The 19,835-nt window shown below is 45.4% G+C and overlaps 1 protein-coding gene across 2 annotated transcripts; it reads right to left on the bottom strand.

Moving 5' to 3' along the window:
* Positions 1-370: 370 nt before the first annotated feature.
* Positions 371-18,856, bottom strand: LOC139817028 (uncharacterized). 2 transcript variants are annotated; one of them, XM_071784839.1, is made up of 9 exons: positions 18,662-18,856; positions 8,348-8,602; positions 7,915-7,982; positions 7,314-7,443; positions 6,752-7,213; positions 6,035-6,226; positions 5,856-5,957; positions 5,510-5,725; positions 371-5,062 (listed from the first exon to the last, which is right to left on the bottom strand). In XM_071784839.1, exons 1-9 carry the CDS (start codon positions 18,689-18,691, stop codon positions 4,955-4,957), a joined length of 1,563 nt encoding a protein of 520 aa, XP_071640940.1. In that variant the 5' UTR covers positions 18,692-18,856; the 3' UTR covers positions 371-4,954. The 2 variants fall into 2 exon arrangements, with proteins under 2 accessions (XP_071640940.1, XP_071640941.1); XM_071784840.1 differs by lacking the exon at positions 8,348-8,602 and having other exon boundaries at positions 18,662-18,852.
* Positions 18,857-19,835: the final 979 nt, after the last annotated feature.

Raw genomic sequence — 19,835 nt, 5'->3', positions numbered from 1 at the left:
GCCTATAATAAAAAGCTAATTATTATTATTGTATATTATATTTCTCCAGTTCTTTCATTTCAAGAACGGGATTTTAAGGTATATCGACGAGACTCGCACGGCATAATTCTAACGCGACCCTGGAATTCATTTCCGCCGTTCCCCCGTAATTTTCGAAGAAGCGTGGACTCCGTTCTCCTTTCAAGGAGACGCGGAAAAACAGTTCCTCGATGACGTCACAGCTCGGCGGCATGTCTTCGACCTTGGCTGACGACAGTGGCGAGCGTTTCTCAGATTCTGCGAGTTGAATCATCTCCCCCTTCCCGCTTCCACGTAAATTCCCCTTCGTTGTTCGCAACGAGAATGCAACGTGGAATAACAGTAATGGGGATTTTGTCTCGAATATATTTTATTATACATACATTAATGAAAATATATACATGGTAGACTGCAGCTTCTCGAAGCAGCGAAGTGTCAATATAATTAGCTACAGTATTCGTACGCGAATCTGTTTCATCTTTTACTTATTTTTTTTTGCATTTTTCCCTTTTTCTTCTTTTTTTCGACGTCCTCTCGATAGCCGAGGTTGTCGAGGTTGTCGGGAGGCACGTGTAGGCCGACACGTGTAGACCATGGATGCTGTTGTTGTAGTTGTACGTGAGAAACGTTAATGTTTTTTGAAGTTTTCGTTTATTTCCCAAAATAAACGGCTGATTGATAACGGTCCGACCCGATTTCCTCGGGTATGTAGCGACTATTACGAGACTGATCGCGTGTGAATCCGTCGATACACGCAGCGGATACCGGGATACTTTCGCTGACTTCGATTATAATATCTTTATCTCTCGCATTCTCTCTCTCACACGCACCCTCTCAACCCTTTCATTCTTTACTCTTGCTCGCACTCTCTCTCTCTCGCTCTCTCTCTCTCGCTCGCTCTCTTTTCTCCCTTCCTCCCCCTCTTTCTTCTCAGCCTATTCACAGCCTTCCTATTCAGACCTAATCAGCTTTCTCTCTTGCACAGCCAAACACTTGCACGATCATTCAGCGGCGTCAACGCTTCGATCTCTTATCTTCTTAATTAACCGTTACAACACGATTCAACGGTGACAACTGCGGATTATTACAATTGATTAAACTGTAAGTGGCGATCATCGAAAGTGTGTGACGGTACTTCGTTCCCCCGTTTCTCTCGGAGATCCCAGACAGATATCGCAAGTCTGAAGATCGTCCGAGAGCGAATCCCGCACGTCCGAGTCAAAGGGATTTTCCGACAAGGCTCTCTCGCCGTCCCCTCGCGGGTTAACGCAAACGCGATTAAACGACGGACGATGATACCCCGGTTGACGGCGGTTTGCGACGGCTAATATGATAGACGTCTCCCCGAGTCTCCTCCTCGATCGGACACATGTCGTCGGCGCGCGTCACGGCCCGACGCGTCGGACCGCCTGATGCCGCGCTACAAACTTTGGTTCAGCCAAACATCATTCTACGTTAGCGTTACAATCTGCCGCACGCGCGGGAGAGCTCGCGCTCGACACGACTACACGGATTAGCTTCGTAACATTTCAGGCACTGCGATTGACTTTATATTTTGAGTTTAGCTCGCGCATCGGACGGGCGGCCGACCGTGGAGACCGTCGGCGGGACCCTTTCGTTCCTCAAGCGTGAATCTCATCCGCCGCTAAAGATTCGGGAAAGAGTTCCGTCGCTCTCTTCCCCAAGTAAACGCCAACCAACAGCAATATTGTATCCTTTGACTGCCCAGACAGCACGCGTGTTCAATATCGGGACATAAGGCGTCTTAAGATGTCTTATGTTCTGATTTTAGACACGGTGCTGTCTGGGTATAATCAAAGATTGTATCAATATTATAATTTCCTACTGAACAATGTAACTGTCACATACAACACATGTTATATTACACTCATATTGTTGAGTGGGAAATGATATAATATTGATAGAATGTTGGTGTTTGCCGGATTCTTAGAGAATTCGCGCGGTCGAGTCGCGACGCGGGAGACAATTCCGTTCGGAGGAGCTCGGGAGAGCAACGCAAACGCTCGCAATGAGATTCGCGAGAGGTCGGAAAGCCTTGCACGAGTGCGGACAACGCGCGTGTTTCTATGTACGTGTGTGTATGCGTATCGTGTTTCGTGTGTGTCCTGCATCATCGCGGTTACGTCATGCGCGCGTATAATCGTACATCGCTTATAATTATTAACCTGACTTCGAACGACACGTTTACAATGATCACGTTATTCCACTAGGGATGACATGCAGCGTATAAAACATATCTTATCTATATATTTATTTACTGTTGTATTATATATCTAGGTTGCCGCATCCGTTATTTCTGTTACACGCTATATACTTCAATATATACGCGGTACGTCTCTTACACGCTACCAAAAGGATTAACAATCGATACCCCGTGTTTCTTTTTTCTTTTTTCCTCCCTTTTGCTTAACGCGACGACGCACCGTGTCGCGATGTTAACCGGGTTTACGATTCACGAATTCAAAGACAGAGGAAGGAAAAAACGAGGCGCGTTTCGCGTCTCTGACGGATATTGCACTTCGAAACTGGACCGCTTTTAAAAATTTCGCGCGTTGGTCTTCGACCGGCCATTAACGCGTTCAAAGTGCGCGTCCTCGGCTTCTTTAGTAAAAATCTGGCAAGGGTACGCTTCTAAAAATATAGCCAATGTATGTGTGTCTGTACGTGTGAGTGTGTATGTGTGTGCGCGCGCGCGTTTATATGTTGTGTGTTATGTGTAAGTGTCTTTTTTTTATATTCAAAATAAATTATGTCGATTCGAAACCCAAATCCGCCGTCAAGTCCCGTCGCGAGAACTCGCGGAGAAACTACGCTGTGGAATTTCTTCGTGTACAATCAAATGGAAAATCGTAATCCACATGTATAGGGGTTGCTCGTCTTCCCGCGGTCCGTTTCCCGGCCTCCGGGAATCCACGTTCGACATTTTGCGTCCTGTTATGAACTGTTCGTCTCTTCTTTTTTTCTTTTGCGATGCTCAACGCTCCCGCCAAGGTCCCTCACAACAAATCGACTGCTTCATCGAACAATACCGTGATCCGATTGTGAGTTGGCGCCGACCTTACGATCGGGGCTTTTTACAAGCACTGAGTCGGAGATTAAACGTCTTTTCTGTTTGTTTTGTTTGTTCCTCACCATCGGGCACATCGTCACTGTAGTCACGGAGTATCCGGGATCCAGTTGGCGAAAATCGCGCGCGGAGATCGCCGATCCATCCGCCCTTAGCGATACGTCCGTGGCTTCATGATACTGCCGCCATTCCGTTCTTTTTTTTTAAACCTAGGCTTAAAAAGTAAAAACGCCAGCGCTGTTCGCCGCCGGCACGAAGTTAATCGGTTTAACACATTAACGCTTTGATTCGTTTGTCAGTCTGTGCTCTCCTAGTCCATGACAAGTTACAAAAAAAAAAAAAAAAAAAACAAGATAATAAAACAGGGAAAAGAAATAATAGAATAGATGTCCGGGCTGTCGAGGAGAAGTGGTGTTTACGATTTTACGGGTACTCGAGGATACGATGCACGGGCGTAAATACCGTCTGCCCGTGAATCGATTGTAAAATGCATCTCTCACGCGCCACCACTATAAGCCGCGCCAGCGGCGGTTAGAGTCTTCAAAAGACGATACTCGAGCGTCCTCCTCCCTTTCTCACTTCGTCTCGAGTGTCCACGATCACAATACGTCGAAATTTCCGTCGTTAAAAGTTGAAAGTTGTGCGCCCTTAATGCGACAAAGTCACGCGTTCTTCTTTGTCTCTCTCTCTCTCTCTGTTCCTACTTTTTTCTTCTTTTTTCTTTTAAACGAAAGGAAAGAAATTCGTAGGTGTCGCTCGGTAATCACGTACGCGCGATACGTTAATACTTTTAAACAGACACCGAGAAGAAACACTTTCACCGAGCCGTATTTTGTCGGTGCGTTATACGTCTACGTTATACGATAAACGATAGTAATATCCTAAATATTATGACGAGATTCGATTCGCGGTCGCTATACCGTATTTGTTTTTTTTTTCTTCTTTTTTTTCTCGTTTATCAATAGCATTATAGGCAGTGTTCGTTGAGAAACTGCTACGGTTACCCGTCGAGATGCGTGAAATTCGACTTCTGGATACGATTGCACGCAATTATTACGCTTGACTCCATTGCCCCCTAAAACTACCGTTTTCCTCCACGCCCCATCGGTAGTACACGCGCGGGTGCTCATTAAGATATTTATAAGACATTTACGCGTATCTTAAAATAAGTATCTCGTGTTTATCGAGCAACGTAAATCGATAAACTTGCTCGCGTAGCGCTAGGAAAATACGCGTCCGAACGCTAATCAAAATAAGCTCGCTCGCTCTCGAATACGTCGCTCCGTATCAGTGAGTGGCTCAGAAAACGCGCGGAGCGCGCGCACGTCATTTCTCTCCGTGGACGAACGCTAAATGAAGATCATAGAAAATGATAATATCGCTAGGAAACCTGAGAATTTCTTTCCTTTGCAGACTAACTTTTCGCACGCAATATAAACCGAGATAGTTAGCGATGCACTTACTATCGAGATAACGGAGTACAAATAGAAATAATAATAATAATAAGTGTAGTAGTAACAGCGGTAGTAGTAATAGCAGCAGCAGCAGCAGCAGCGGTCATATTGGTAATTGCAGTAGTAGCATCAGTGGCTGTGTTGATGATGGTGACGTACTTCACTCGTTGCGTGTGGAGCTTGAATCGATTTAACGATTTGCAATTGACAACGAGTCCCGTTCTCACTTATCAATGTGTGATGGGCAACCAGAGCGTCTCCTCCGGTAACCACGATAGAGAGAGAGAGGTCCCATAATCGCCGCAGGCAGCGACTACCGATAAAGGTCCACTATAATCCCGTGGATATATATATCGGACGATTTTTACTTCGGAGTTAGGAGTTGAAGGCAAAATCACAGAATGACGCAGCACCGACAGTATCGTTGTCGCGAGGCTCCCGCGCTGGGTGGTGGGGTCGGTGGTGCGAAATACGCGTGCACCTTTAAGTTCGGTAGATGGGCCTAAAATAGTACAAATAATACATTCAATAATTAATATTCATAAGTTAAGGACGATAAGAACGACAAGTTTTACGTTTAATCGTACGATTGCGACTTACATAGGTATTCCGTTCGTCGAAACGAACTAGAAAAAGGTGAGTCTCTTCAAATTGTAGTACATTGTAGTTATCTATGATAATGTACCGTAAGCCGCAGTCGCGAATTCTTTACATATATGATTCATTGTTAAGCGGAAAAAGCGGTATTAATTGTACCCAGCCGCCGGACGGAGTATCGGAGTAATTGCGCGGAATCGTACTTTTTGCGGAATGCGCGATCTATAGCAATACGATTGCGTGATACGCACTCGGTGCGCGCTAAATATAACGCTCCGCGGGAAATGCGGCCGGATCCCTTTTTCCGCGTAACGCACGAAACGTCGGAGAATACGGTAAAACGGGACAATACTCTGAGTTTACGTATGCCCTCTCTGGTAATGTGTAGGCAGTCGTAAAGTTCGATACGCTCGAGATTGTGACAGGCCTGCATCAGATGGTTCAGACCGTTGTCCGAGATGTTCGGGCAGTTGTCCAGCTCTAAGACGGCCAGGTGTTCCGCCGCACACGGCGACAGCGCGATTTGTCGGAGGCCTTCGTCGGTGATCAACTCACAGTGTGACAGGCTCTGCGCTCGGAAATGGCAAAACTCTCGATAAAGACACGGGTCTTTGCGATTCGGATAAACGCACCGAGATCAAAACACCGTGAGAGCATCGCCTAACGCACGATGCCGTGTACATTAAATCGCTACTCACTAGTTTCTCCAATCTCGGACAACCCATCGCCAGGTGAGTGAGGGTGGCGTCGGTGATTAAAAGGCACTCTTCCAGATCCATCTTCTCGAGCAGTTTGCAGTTCTGAAAGTCGAAAGTCGAATAGAGTTTCGCGGATCGGCTATTTAGACGATTTAAACGATTCGCGCTGATCAACTCACTCTCGCGAGGGCCTGAAAACCTGTATCCGTGAAATGGGTGCACGCGACGCACTCGAGTACATTGAGGAGTGGACAGTGTTGTGCCAGGCTAATCAACGTCGCGTCCGTTAAATTGGGGCAATTCGACAGGCAAACGTAATGCAGCCGTGGACACCGTTCGCTAAGTTCTCTGACTCCGTCGTCCGTTATATTCTGCAACAAGGATCGCAAAGGGATTTTTATTTACTAACGCAACGCCTGGGGCCATTCTTTAACTTCCGATACACACATTTATGAATAAAATTTAATATACTTTGAGCAAATAATTTATCTTTTTTTCTATTGCATAAGATCTGTTGCCGACGAAATATATATATATATAGATATACAGATAATTTTCTATGTTTAATATCATAGAGAGATTTTCTTCACTTTAATATATCTCGCTTTCTATCGAGAGGTGAAAGTCTTCAACGTTTCTGCGCGGAACACGTGCTATTGAATCAAATTGCAAATATTATTGCGCACAAGTAGCTTCTTTCTCAACTTCCTCGGTACGAAAGAAAACGAATGTCAATTTGATCTCAGCGATACAAGCGAGTCTTATCTCTTTGGGAAACCCAGCGATATCTCGTCGGCGACAAATTGGTTGCGCGACGACTGCAGCGTCTGAGGCGCGTGACGCAATTGCTCCTCTTTGCGTAACACGCGGATTTGGAGAGTCAATGAGATAAGTACCCTGCATTCGTGTAGATTGATCGCTTCGAGATTAGGACAGTAGCGGGCTAAGCACATCACGGCCTTATCCGTCAGCTGGCGGCACCCCTTGCTCAGGAAGCTGCGAAGTTCCGGGCAGCCCTTGGCGAGCGCGTCGACCCCGTTGTCGGTGAGCAGCTCACACCACGAGAGATTGATGTGGGTGAGCAGCGGGCAACCGGCCGCGAGATCCTTCAGGGACATGTCCGTTATCTCGGGACAGGAGTCCAGATTCAGCCGCTGGAGCTTGGGGCAATGACTGCTGAGGGCCGCGCATGTCGCGTCCGAGATCCTCTTGCACTGACTCAAATTGAGCTCCTCGATATTAGGACACGACTGGGCTAGAGTGCGCATCGAGTTGTTGCCGATGCTCTGGCAACCCTTGAGCGAGAGCTGCCTGAGGAATCCGCCGCAACGCCTCGAGATATTTTCTATTACTGGTCCCTACGCACAAACGCCCCCCACAATCCGGCGTTAATCAATCTCTTTTCTTTTCTCTATATGCGTAAAGAATTCGTCGGGACGGGATATCTTTCTTTATTACCTCCACGTCTCGTTGAAAATCGAAGAGATCGATCCTCTGCCAATTGGACCCATCGAGCGCCAACACGTTCCAGGCTTTGCTTACTTGGGCACAACGGCATAGCGATACGACATCGAGGTACGAAAAAATTCTGTCAATCACAGAGATTCGTTAGAGCGACTTGCGCGTTATCGCGTCCCGCGATTGCTTAACACCTTGCGAAAGCGAGGGGGACAATGTGGATTTAAGTTTTTCGCGAGGCACGATGAGACGTAACACTTACGTCTTATATACCAATCTTACGTAGCTTTCAATCTTATGAAAGATGCCTGTTTCGCCCGTAAAAAGTTTTAAAGGGCAAATATACGATTACGTGTATTTCAAATATAAACACGGCGAATTTGTATTAGATAAAAGCGCCTAGAGATTAGATCTATTTTAGTATTATCGAAGAGTATAGGCAACAGGAGTGTCCGGAATTCCCGTTTCTCGATCAAATAAAATCGAAATCTCGATAAGTTTCACCGTTTCTTATCACGACGGGGACAACTCGCTCCGAACCGTGTTAAGCCGGCAAGACGCGATCGAGGCGTATAACACCGCAGGCAAACGTACGCCGTACCTGAGTAGCAATTCTTTTGGCAGTTTCTTGTTAATCTGCGCCTCGTCATCGTGAAACACCCATGTTAGCTGCAACGGAAAGGTGATTAAATACGACCTGAGCACGACGTGAGCCGGGCCGCGCTCGCGTTTATCGCTCTGCGGAGCGACGAACGTTCACCAGAGAGGAGTCGAACAATCCGTCTCCGTTGTACGCAACACGTTGGCGAGGACGGATGGTGGGGTACGGGGGAAAGGGAGAGAGGAGAGAGGCCGAGAGAGAGAGAGAGAGAGAGAGAGAGAGAGAGAGAGAGAGAGAGAGAGAGAGAGATGGGATGCAACGTTAGACATACGCTTTTGATAGCGGGACATCAGAGAGGCGCGCGGGAGGAGCCGCGTATGGTATAAAGCTCTAGCATTGACGTGCCCGGACAGAGTTCTCTAGATTGACTAACCTGCATGTAGGATTGCTTCATGGTAGTGACAGGGTTGTGAGTATGCGATTGCGTGTAATAACCACCCTGATGATGATAATGTTGTTGATGATGATGATGTTGGTGATAATGGTGATGATAGGATGGATGCTGCTGCTTCCACCATTGTCCACCGGTACCGCCGCCTCCTTTTTCCGTCTCCTCGACCGCCAGTACCCCTTGTCCGACCCCTTGGCCCCCTCCTCCCACTCCTAACTGTTGGAGACTTACTTTTTTCTAAAAAAAACATCCCAATACGTGTCATCTCCGTCGCCCTGACGCCGGCGTAACACGCGACAAAACGGAATCGCGGCCTTCGAACGGCGTTTCATTTCGTACGCTCGAAATCGCAGGATTTCACGCAAGGACTAATCAGGTTCACAATTCCGCAGCCGATCCGTTCATAATTATTTGTAAGGTACTACTACTGTTTGGACCTCGTCAATCATGGACTTGTATCGTTGTTGCCCAGAGATTCTTAATTGCCAATGTGCTCTGTTGTGTCATTATAATTTCGTATCTATAATAAATATATACCGAATCTCCCCGAATTCACGTATTTGCTTAATTTTAGAGGTACTAATAGTAATGGAACTTTTATTAATTATATACAATAGTCACATTACGCGATTTCGAGTAATTTTTATATGTATATTTTATTATGTACATTTTTATTATGTATCATTTGCTAAATTGTGATGATACCTATACGACCTCGCCGTATTCCAGATATGCGACTTTCTTTCGCCACGTACTAATCGCCAATTAATAATTCATCGTCGATCCCGGTGTGAACAATAGCGCATGCAAAGTCGGAATTCAAATGATTGCGTTATTCTGATTGGAAAGTGACATAATTGTTAATTCACAAGTAAACGCTATCGTGTTCGGGAAAAAGCGAGTGACTTCCAATCGTCATACACACACACACACATTCATACATCATTAATGCAGTTGCGCAAAAATGTCATCATGTTGCGCAAAAATTATTATTATATTCAGACATAAAATTATATTTTAAATATATTATACTACACTATACATTTATCTGTACAATTAATGGTTAGATTTTTCCCAAATAATTTTACTTTTCAGACAGACAAGCGATATTCTTTATTCCACAGACCACACTGAATGTATCGCGATCTCATATCCTTTATTAATTAGCGAACGTTTTCTGTCCGACTGTCCGCGTTCAATTTTCATCGAAAAGCTGTTATGCGACTGGGGGACGAGCACGTTTCATTGACGTTACGACGAGCAGAGTGATTTTCTTTTTCCCATTGCTCCCGCGCTCGCTCGACTCCGCGTCTCGTTGCATTTTCAACGAGGAAAGCTCGCTCGCGAAATGCTTGATTATCAGGGAGTTAATAGAAGTGGAAACAAGCGGCGAAGAACGATGGCGTATGCAGAATATATAGCACAGCGCGCGAGTCCACAAAACATATACAAGTGCAAATCGCTCCCAAGTAGAGCTCGAATATTTTCTTTCTTTTTTTTTTTACGTTAACTTCAACTCGGAAAATGAAACAACTGTGCGTGTAGATGTGCGTGTGTCTATGTGTGTATGCGCGTATGTATCTCCACACGTAACGAATGCATTGTACCTAACGACAAATAATATTAATGAGTTGCTTGTACGTATGTTTTTATTATGATTTCGTGCTGGGTGCCATATATGTATGCACCTTAATATTATTACACAGATGGTTACACTTACAAAGAAGTCGAGAGACGAAAAGTAAATTAAACTATATTCGACGACAATACCGACGGTAAAATTATTGATAATTTAAAATGAAAAATGACTTGGAATTATATTCCATATCTTGCATTCGAGATAGTGCAGGGATCAAAATATTGCTCGTATACACGTCTCGCGTGAGAGAGAGAGAGAGAGAGAGAGAGTGTGTGAGAGAGAGAGAGAGTGTGTGTGTGTGTGAGAGAGAGAGAGAGAGAGAGAGAGAGAGAGAGAGAGAGAGAGAGAGAGAGAGAGAGAGAGAGAGAGAGAGAGAGAGAGAGAGAGAGAGAGAGAGAGAGAGAGAGAGAGAGAGAGAGAGAGAGAGACTGTTTCTTCACTCGCTGGACAACTGCAAAGGATGGCTTTTTGCATATCTTTTTAATGCGGTCAGTCGTTTTAGCCGTACCTTGTGGATGTTACAAATGAATCAATGAATTCGTTTACGTCTGTGTGATACATGTATGAAAGCGATCTATACACAATGAGAAAGCTTCTCATCTTGCATAGCCATAAGGATAAGAAGTGATTGTTATACATTTAAATGCAGGTTATGAAATTATAATTACCAATTGCTACTTTCGTAAACGTTTATTTATTTAATGCCAATTGTGTGAGATGAAAATTTGTACCTTTAGTTTCCTTCACAGCAAGTAGAAACTAAAGCTTATACATGTAGGTATATCTACAAAGAATTTGAAATAGTGTAAATTTGGAATATAAAATAATGTATTTTATTATAATACATAATTACAATCGTTTCCTTTTGTGGAAAATTTAGTGACTCGACGAATTACGAATTAGTAATTAACAATAGGAATATAAATTTTGTTCAAATACAGCGAGATTCCTGCCGTCAGATAAGGATACTTTCACAACACGTTCTTGTAAACATAATAACAAAATTATTACGCCACGACGATACCTATAACATAAAAAAATTAAATAAAAAGTTGCTTAAGTTATGTATATGTAATTTTACAACGTAACATGCCAAGGAAAAATTATCATGCAAATGTAGTTTATGTAAACTGATATTAGAAAATTTATCGAATAATTTTATTAGCAGTTTACGATTGCAGATTTTCGGAATTCTCTGTATTAACACTATCTACTATCGCTAGCGAATGAAATCGATACGTATTGCCGATCAATAACGTATTGTATGTTTTTCGAGCAAAATCGAGAGATCATATATTCTGATAAATAAATATTAAAATAATAATATTTATTATTATAAAAATAATAAAATGCCGATTAATATCTTTCACAATCGATAGTCAATTAAATGCTAGTAGCAAAAAGTCTATTAATAGGCTTTCAGCTGATAATACGTTAATATAAGAATTCCCTATACTTTTATCAATTTTGAATCGTTAAATTTTCCAATAAGCTCTACTCATTGTTAACGATCCCTAAGCAATAAGCCGTGCAACTACACATATATAAAAGGATTTTAGGTGTCTGCGGACGTCGTTAAACGTGCGTCTCCGACAGGCAAATCTTACAGACGCGAATTTATGCGTCCGGCGTTGAGCTAGAAATGATCATTTCGCCACGCGGATTTCGCGTTTGGTATTCGCGTGCGAGGTTACGCGCGCGAGGGGCTTATTTTACTTCGGCCGCGAAATCGGGATATCGTCCATTTCGTCATTGTGTACGTCCTTGAAATAAAGCCTGGAAGCGCTTTTATCAATAATAGCCGTATGCATAGATCGCGAGCGGGCGCGAGGGTGGCTCTTCAAACTTCCATGCCTATGCCTTATCGCATGAAGTATGCAAGCGCTGCATAAAATTATACGGGATAACGAAGGCGGCCTGGCCAAACGATGGCCATCGATGCGACGGAGATACACGCTATTGCGTTACGGCCTTAAACCGTAAAATACGAGCGCAGCCTCGTGAATAATTATGACTCGTATAATCTGGAATAGTTCTCGGTGCGCGGCGAGAAATAGCCAAAATAACCGGCGCAAAAGATACATTCTCCGTTTTATATTCTAAACGTATTGTAATTCAAGCGCTATGTTTTCTCACAGTTTCCATCGAAACGAACTTTGTATCTTGAAAGGCCAGAAATAACTTGGAAACCTTAATTCCCGCGGAGCTAATTTTATTTTAAATATACGTGTATCATTTCGTACATATATTAATAAAAATATTAATGAAAAAGATATCTATTCGGTTTATCGCGGTTGGTAATGATCATACGACGATTTGTATCAGAGCTAAAAATATATAGGATGTATATGTAATGTATGTATCGGGAAAAAGGTAACTTAGATACAATGATAAATTGATCGATTCGTACTTGAGATTAGACAGCCTTTGTGTTTGTAATGGTGTAAACAAGTTAAGACGACACGTGCGTCGACTTTAACGGCGTTATCATAATAATAATCGCAAATTTTCCTGCTGAAGGATAAAGCTCATTTGCAAGTCCTGATGAGTGCGACTTAAAAAAAACTTCATTATTTCTTGCGAAAATTTCGCGTTTCATTACCGCGCACGCGTATCGTTTCGCGGACGCTCGAGATAAACGGACGATCGTTTTTAACTACGCGATACGTCAAGAGCCATTCGCTCCTCTTGGCCCGTGATGCTATTTCTCCGATTTCGCTCGGTGCGTGCGCGCATGGCGCGAAGAGGATTCCGCGCGGGCGGGCTCAAAAGCGGTAAAATAAGCGGTCATCGATTCGGCATTCGCCTTAAATACACACAGCCACCGCCGCGAAACATAACAACATATGCGCCGCGGACGTGTGCTAAAACACGGAAGACAAATAGCGGCGCGTGGGGGGGAGTTTGCGCGCCCGTAAACAAAGTGCGCAAATCGCGAGCGACGCGACGCGACGTGACGGCGACGTCGGGGGGAGGGCGAGGACCCCGCGCGACGCCACCGGTCCCGATACGATTGCCTTCTATTATTCCTTATCTCTGTCGGGGAGACCCGCAAAGCGGGCGGTATCACGGCCGCGGCCCGCGGGCGCGAGAGATCAATGCGGTCGTCAAGAATCTCCGCTTCGCGACAGGGGAAAAAAAAGAAACAAGGACGTTGCAATAAAAGAAGTCACTGGTAGTTCGATAATAATAAAAAAAGGGGAGAGAAACGGTACTTCGTGTCTTTAGAATTCTATTTGATTTCGTTTAACCACGAATTAGAATCGTTCCCTAAACACGTTCTTTTAAAAAAAGAAATTGTGGAGTCAACTATACTGAATTTCGATCAATTTTCAACGTTTATTAAATCCTTCTTGGACATTACGTCGTTCGTTATTCGTGCTGTTATCACATTATTTTTATCATTTTTATTGCGTCATTGTAGCTCTATAATTAGAGAACGACCGGTTTTCTCTCCCGAGATCTGTATTTTTCACCCGTATTTCGTCGCAGATTCTAGCTCCCAGAATTCAGTTTTTCCGGTTTTTCGGTAGACTCCACCATTGCATGCATCGATGCAACGCGATCATCATTCCGCGTGCGCGGCCGAATGTCGCGCGCGTCCTGCAACATCTGTTTACGTGTCCACCTGCCGCGACCATCTCCTCCACACGATTTTCTCGAAATCCCGATCGGACGATACCTCCGTAACACGTCATGCCGCTATCCAATCCTGCCCGTGGATCGCTCGATTGAAATCGGGGATCTAGTACGGTTTCGGAAAAAAAAAAAATTATCAATATTTTACTGCGTCAATCGGAAAATGCATCGCGCCCTATGCAGATATCAGAACAGTCCCGTTTCTTGTTGCGGGATTCCAGGTGCAATGAAACTATGCAAACTATCCGGTGAAGTTAGGATATCGAAAGGAATAGCGCGCGGCGGACGAAATAGTTGTCTTTGAGCGGGAACGCCTCGGAGAAATTTAAGATTTCGCTATTGTATTTTTCAATGGAAATATCGATCGAGATTATTGTTGTGAAAAAAACTTTGGATTTCACTTTTAAATATGTATGCTATTTTGCGTTCCTACTTCATGCACGTACATACTTACATCATCACTGATACCATGTAAGCGTCAATATTTCAGATATCTCGCAATAAAAGAGAAAAAAGAAAGGCACTGTTCAGACGAATATTTAGAGTTCTCAAGTTGATTTTTGATCCAAAACAAAAAGTGTACGTACACTCACATGATATCAGTTATACGAAAATAAATCACATCGAGAATCACAAATTATCTACATAAAAAATTATACCATTTCTAATTTACGCATTTACAAAGCAGACACCCGCCTACACGCACCCACGCATTCTTTCTTTAAGAGCTACTAAATAAATTAAATAAAAATTATGCAAATCGGCAACGAAAGAGAAAAAGGAAAGGCACTGTCAGACGAAAATTTACAGTTCCCGAGTTGATTTCTGATCCGAAGCGAAACGTACGTATACAGCCCGTTCGCACGACCTCCATCGCGTTGCATCGCGCATCGTTGTTGATATGCCGTTACGGCTTCTTGCCCTCGCGAAAAATCGCATCGCCCGTCTCACGAGGAAGCGCGCCGACGAGGTGCCTAGGCAAGTTTATCTTAGAAAGTACTCAAACGTATCTATAGAATCCGTTGGCTAATAATAAGCCACGATAAAAACATTGCGAATAACGAATATCTCTCGAGATATTCCTGAGAGAATTGGCACCTGTCCCGATTTGTCTACAATAGTCAACAGTGAGTTGTACGCAAGACACGGGAAAAAAAAGGTTTTGCTGCAACAGCAAATCTATTTGTTAAATATAGGACAACTAACATTTTTTGCTGCAAGAGCTAATTAATTTTGCAATAATAGCAAAACATTTTGTCGCAATAGCCAACAGTTTTGCTGAACTTTGCTATTGCAGCAAAAGTTTTTGCTATTATTGCAAAATTAATTAGCTCTCGCAGCAAAAAATTTTATTGTCCGTATAGTAGAAAATCCTTTTTTTTCCGTGAAGGTTGAGAAATTTTCAAGCACTAAGTATTTCATGCTAAACGCGCCCGACAGGACAATTAATACTCGAGATATTTCGATCAGAATCGCGATACGGCGGGGCAATGGAAGAGAAAACAGATAAGAAGGTAAAAAAATGTGTCATTTTTAGGTGAACAGCTGGGATTGTCGAGAAACGCTAAATACAAACTGTAATGAAAACATCAGTAGATATATCGTTGATGTATCGTATTTGTTCAAGTTTCCGAGGCGAAATAAGAGAATGCGAGGTACCGCGAAATCCTCAGGTCGCAGTCGCACCAGTGTCGACGGCCGAGGATCGTTCGTGACGGGCGACACGCGCCGATGAGCCCGCGCCCGCGCGCGCGCATCCTCCTCCTCCTCTTCGCGGAATCGCGAGCGCGAACGCGTGTTGCTAGGAAATGAGATTGCGGAGAATTGCGAATGATGCAATTTGCATTTCGGATGTATCCGACGACGCAATCATCGGTGAACGATAGACCGTAGGTTCCGAGCGCCGGACATTCGTGGAGAATAGCGCACGGAAAAAAGCGGAAGATCGGTGCAGCACGATTTCTCGTGAGATTCCGCGACTCCAATGCTGATTGTGAGACGGCCTAATCATTCCCGAGGTTGAAAACCAATTTTCGTGAATTAATCTTCGAAGATAAAGATATGTCAGGGGAGCATTGTGGGATCTAACAACAAGAAGCAGACTTTTTTCTTCTTTGAATTCGAGACTTAGCATTGACGATATAGCGTGTTTAGGAAAGGAACGAGTCACGAAAAATAATGATCTCCCGCGATATTTTTGCTTGGGGAAAATTCTCTTTGAGAACTCGCAAGAAGAGGAATAATGTTACGTGTATGTTCATTTTCTGCCAATTCTAGGACATCCTGTATATATCTGTTCCTTTTAGCTGCGCTCTGTACCATTTCCTGCAAATTTGATCCTTTTCTCTTTCTCTCACAAAGCTTGAACACGTACGGGTTTTTGTTTTGTGTACAAAAAAGCACCGCAGAATGCACTTAAAAAGAGTCATATCAAGCGTTGCAGACGTAAAGGAAACCGACGTTGACGAAGAAAGGGATGCGCTGCGAAAGAAAAGAAGACGGGAAAGGGGACAAGGAGGAGATACGATAAATCAACTCGGGGGAAAAAAAAGTGATTACCCTCGATTAAGGTGAATTTAGTCGAAAATCTAATTATACGCTGTCTAAAGCCCGTATCGGACTACGGATTGGGATCGAGATTGGATTGGAAATTTGACCAAATCGGAGCAAAGTTCACTAAACTCGAGATCAGTTTTCTCCATTCTGATTGATTAAATTTCAATCCAATCTCAATCCCAATCCGTAGTCTGATACGGGCTTAACGCGTATGTGCACGCAACACCAAAGACCGAATGCAAATCCTCCGCGGCAAACATTTTCACATTTTAATTATTTATACGCTCTTACACGCGTTTTGAAGTGCACGCGCGGCAGTTCGCGATGTTCGACATGTGGCCGCGTGCATGCCAATAACTTTCCGCACATTTACAACTCATGAATGAAGTATAATAAAAATAGCAGTCGCGGAAACGGATTATATTTGCCGAGACGGATTATATTTTGCAATAATACGGCCATTCGTGTGTCGAGGCGTCGATCGCGCCTTGTGGTCTTCAGTCTACGCGTCTTTAGTCGAAGACTGGCAAATATAGTCGCGAAACAATAAAGGAGGATTTGTCAGAGGCGCTTCTTCGGCAAAAAAATACGTCTATTGTGTTAGCGCGTGTGCGCCGACACTGCACAGATTTCTTTCTACACAGTCGTGATACGGAGCGGTGTGAACGTGTTGTTGGTATACATGTATACAGACGCAACCATTCTAGCAACCATTATTATTCTTTCAAATAGAGAAACGGATATTTAGTTAGGACGTAAATTATTTCTAGATTACCGAGAGGTACCGTTTACCACCGAGAAATTAATTTCAATCCGACGTACCGGCGGAGCAATTTATGAAAAACGGTGATAAATTATGCGTACAATATCCGACCCAATAAAGTCAAATATGTCCCCAGTAACAACGCGTTATCAACGTGTCCGAATTATCTAATCCAAACAGCAAGATAGGGAAGCAATCCGTAATAAAAAAAAAAACACGATCCGTTACGCTATTCCCAGTGTTATTAACACATCAGGCGCAATTTGTAATCGTATAGGAATGCCGCGTAATTTCAGATAAAACAAGAGGAAAAAATGCTAAAGTGAATTGAATAAAACGAAAGAATTTGCACTCTCGCAAACACCCACGCGGTCATACACACATATGCGATGCACCACACAAGGCGCGCGTGCACAATGAATTATTCGAACCCTGCTGGAAGACAGCGAGGTGTATACGTGTATAATGCTACGGAAACGCGGTTTCATTCACAGCTTCTTTACTTTATCGCGTTCTCGCCGAAAGCGAGCGGCCACGCGCGCGCTCGTCCGCCCGCTTGTTTACGCGTCCACGGCCTACGTGCGCGCGTCTCCGCGCCTACCGTGTCGTCGCGACGACGAGGACGACGTCGTCATCGCGACGCCGAGGGAGCGATGTCCGAGGAACGCGCGCGCAAAGCGGAGTAAACGTCGCGGAGCAACGTCTGTCCGACGAGATTCGCAGCGTCGCGAGCAACAACCAGCTCATTGACATTCCGTTCGCGCGCTCGAACGTCGTCGTCGTCGTCGTCGTCGTCATTGCCGTCATCTTCGTCATCATCGTCGTCGTCGTTGGGATTCGCTGCCGTGCGCCAGAGAGCGCGGAGAGATTTTTGCGCGTCGTCGTCGTCGTCGCTGCTCGGACGCCGCCGGAGCGAAGAACAAAGAAGAGGATGGTAGCCAGGGCGCGGGGAAGGGGGGAGGCGTGCATTTAACAACGAGAACGCACCGCTGGCGACGTAGCCACCGCTGGCGACCGCGAAAGCGAGAGAGAAAGAGGGAGGGGGAGAGAGGGGGGCGAATGAGGGACAGAGAGAGAAAGAGAGAGAGAGGCGGAGTGTGCGAAAAAGAGAGAAGTGAAGAAAGAAAGACAGACAGACAGAAAGAAAGGAAGGAAGGACGGAAGGAAAGAGGAAAGACAGGACAAAGAACGGAGCTGGCTGGCTGGCTGGCTGACTGGCTGCCTGGTTGACTAAGCTATAGCTGGGCCCGCTCGCACAATCGCCTTGGTTGGTCGATGAGAATATATGCGTAGCACGCATGAAAAAGACTCGGAGTAATGACAGCGTGTTGCCAGCCAGGCCAGGCCAGGCCAGCCAGCCAGCCAGCCAGCCAGCCAGCCAACCAGTCAGGCAACCAGCCACAATAACGAGAGAATGCCCTGGCGCATGACGCCTTCACTGTCGTTGTCCTTGTCGTAGGTCGTAATCGTCGTCTTGGTCACGACGGGGACGCGAAACGGCGGCGACGAGGATGCCCGTGGTGGCCGCCGCGCTTCGCGGTGGCCAGGGGAGCGAATCAGCTGTTCGCCTCGGCAATGACAACATTGAACACGCACGACCCCCCCGGAATGTGTGGCAGCACTTCGACGCGCGTTTCCGCGGCCGCGTTTCCACGGGCCGCGAGGGGCCCGAATAAACGTCGGATCGGCGTCGACTTACCTCGAGCCTGGTGCGCCCGGAGTGTATCATCCTTTTGCGTCGCGTTATTTTGCAAAACTTCCGGGAGTACCCGCACGGTGCAGTCGCGAAAAAAAAAAACCGTCGCGCGGCTGAGCGAGTCGCTACGCTTCGCGAGAGAAATGGCCGAGTCTACTGAATGCTCGACGTGCAGCCGCGAAGGGGGACGGAGGGGTACTGAACGGTGCGCCGCCACTTTCCGTCGGCGCCGCGGCCGCGCGCCACGCCGATTGGCCGGCGGCGGCCGACTTGACGACAGCGCGGCCAACCGGCGCGTCCGCAGCCATTGTTTACACGCTTCCCATTGGATCGTTATTTTTGTGGGAGTAGGACGACGACGACGACCGCGACGGTGGCGGGCGGACGACACGACGAATGTGCACTTTGTGTGCAACGGCGTAAGAGAGGCGCGACTCTCGCTCGCGCTCCGAAAACAAGAGAGAGACTGGAGCGCGCAGGCGCACGCGCGCGCAGGCCGCGCAGGCAGCTGGCACAGGTGATCGGGGTGACAGCAGGACACGCTGGACGGTCACAACGTTGCATGGTTACAGAGTACAGACAACACCGTTACCGACGTACGATTCGAGCCGGTTACCAAGCGCACACCTCGTCCCAAATAAAGCGCACGCGGAGTCAAGATCGGCGCGTGTTGCTAGGTTCGCTTTGATTCGCAGTTCGTACTTCGGGCGGAGAGAAATAGCCCCGCTGACCTGGATTCAATTATGACTCGACCGAAATATTTAATTTACGGACGAGAAGCCGGGGGAATGGGGGAGAGGGCACCGAGACGACACGCGAGATCTTAATGACCCGAACGAGCGCGATAATCGAGCTAATTATTGTCTGGGGGCCTATGAAAGCTTTATTCGCGTAGCAAACGCGAACAGACAGGAAACATATAAAATTGAACGATCGAACAATAGAAAAGACATGTGTGTGACTTGCTGAACTTGCTCTGTATTATAATGATGATATCATTGTTGGCGCAATGAGGGGATTGCGTAATGTAATCACAGTGATGATCAATCGGATAGGCATTTTACCATTGTCCATTAATCGCGTGTAATGCGATATCAAAACGCACTTTATCGTAAATGCTTGAAAAAGTAACTAAAATCAGCTGTTTTCAGATTCACAAAATATATTTGATACTAAT

Source organism: Temnothorax longispinosus, chromosome 7 (assembly GCF_030848805.1).
Source record: "Temnothorax longispinosus isolate EJ_2023e chromosome 7, Tlon_JGU_v1, whole genome shotgun sequence".
Taxonomy (NCBI): domain Eukaryota; kingdom Metazoa; phylum Arthropoda; class Insecta; order Hymenoptera; family Formicidae; genus Temnothorax; species Temnothorax longispinosus.
Note: the sequence above shows the minus strand (reverse complement) of the source record. Positions and strands in the feature narration are given on the sequence as shown.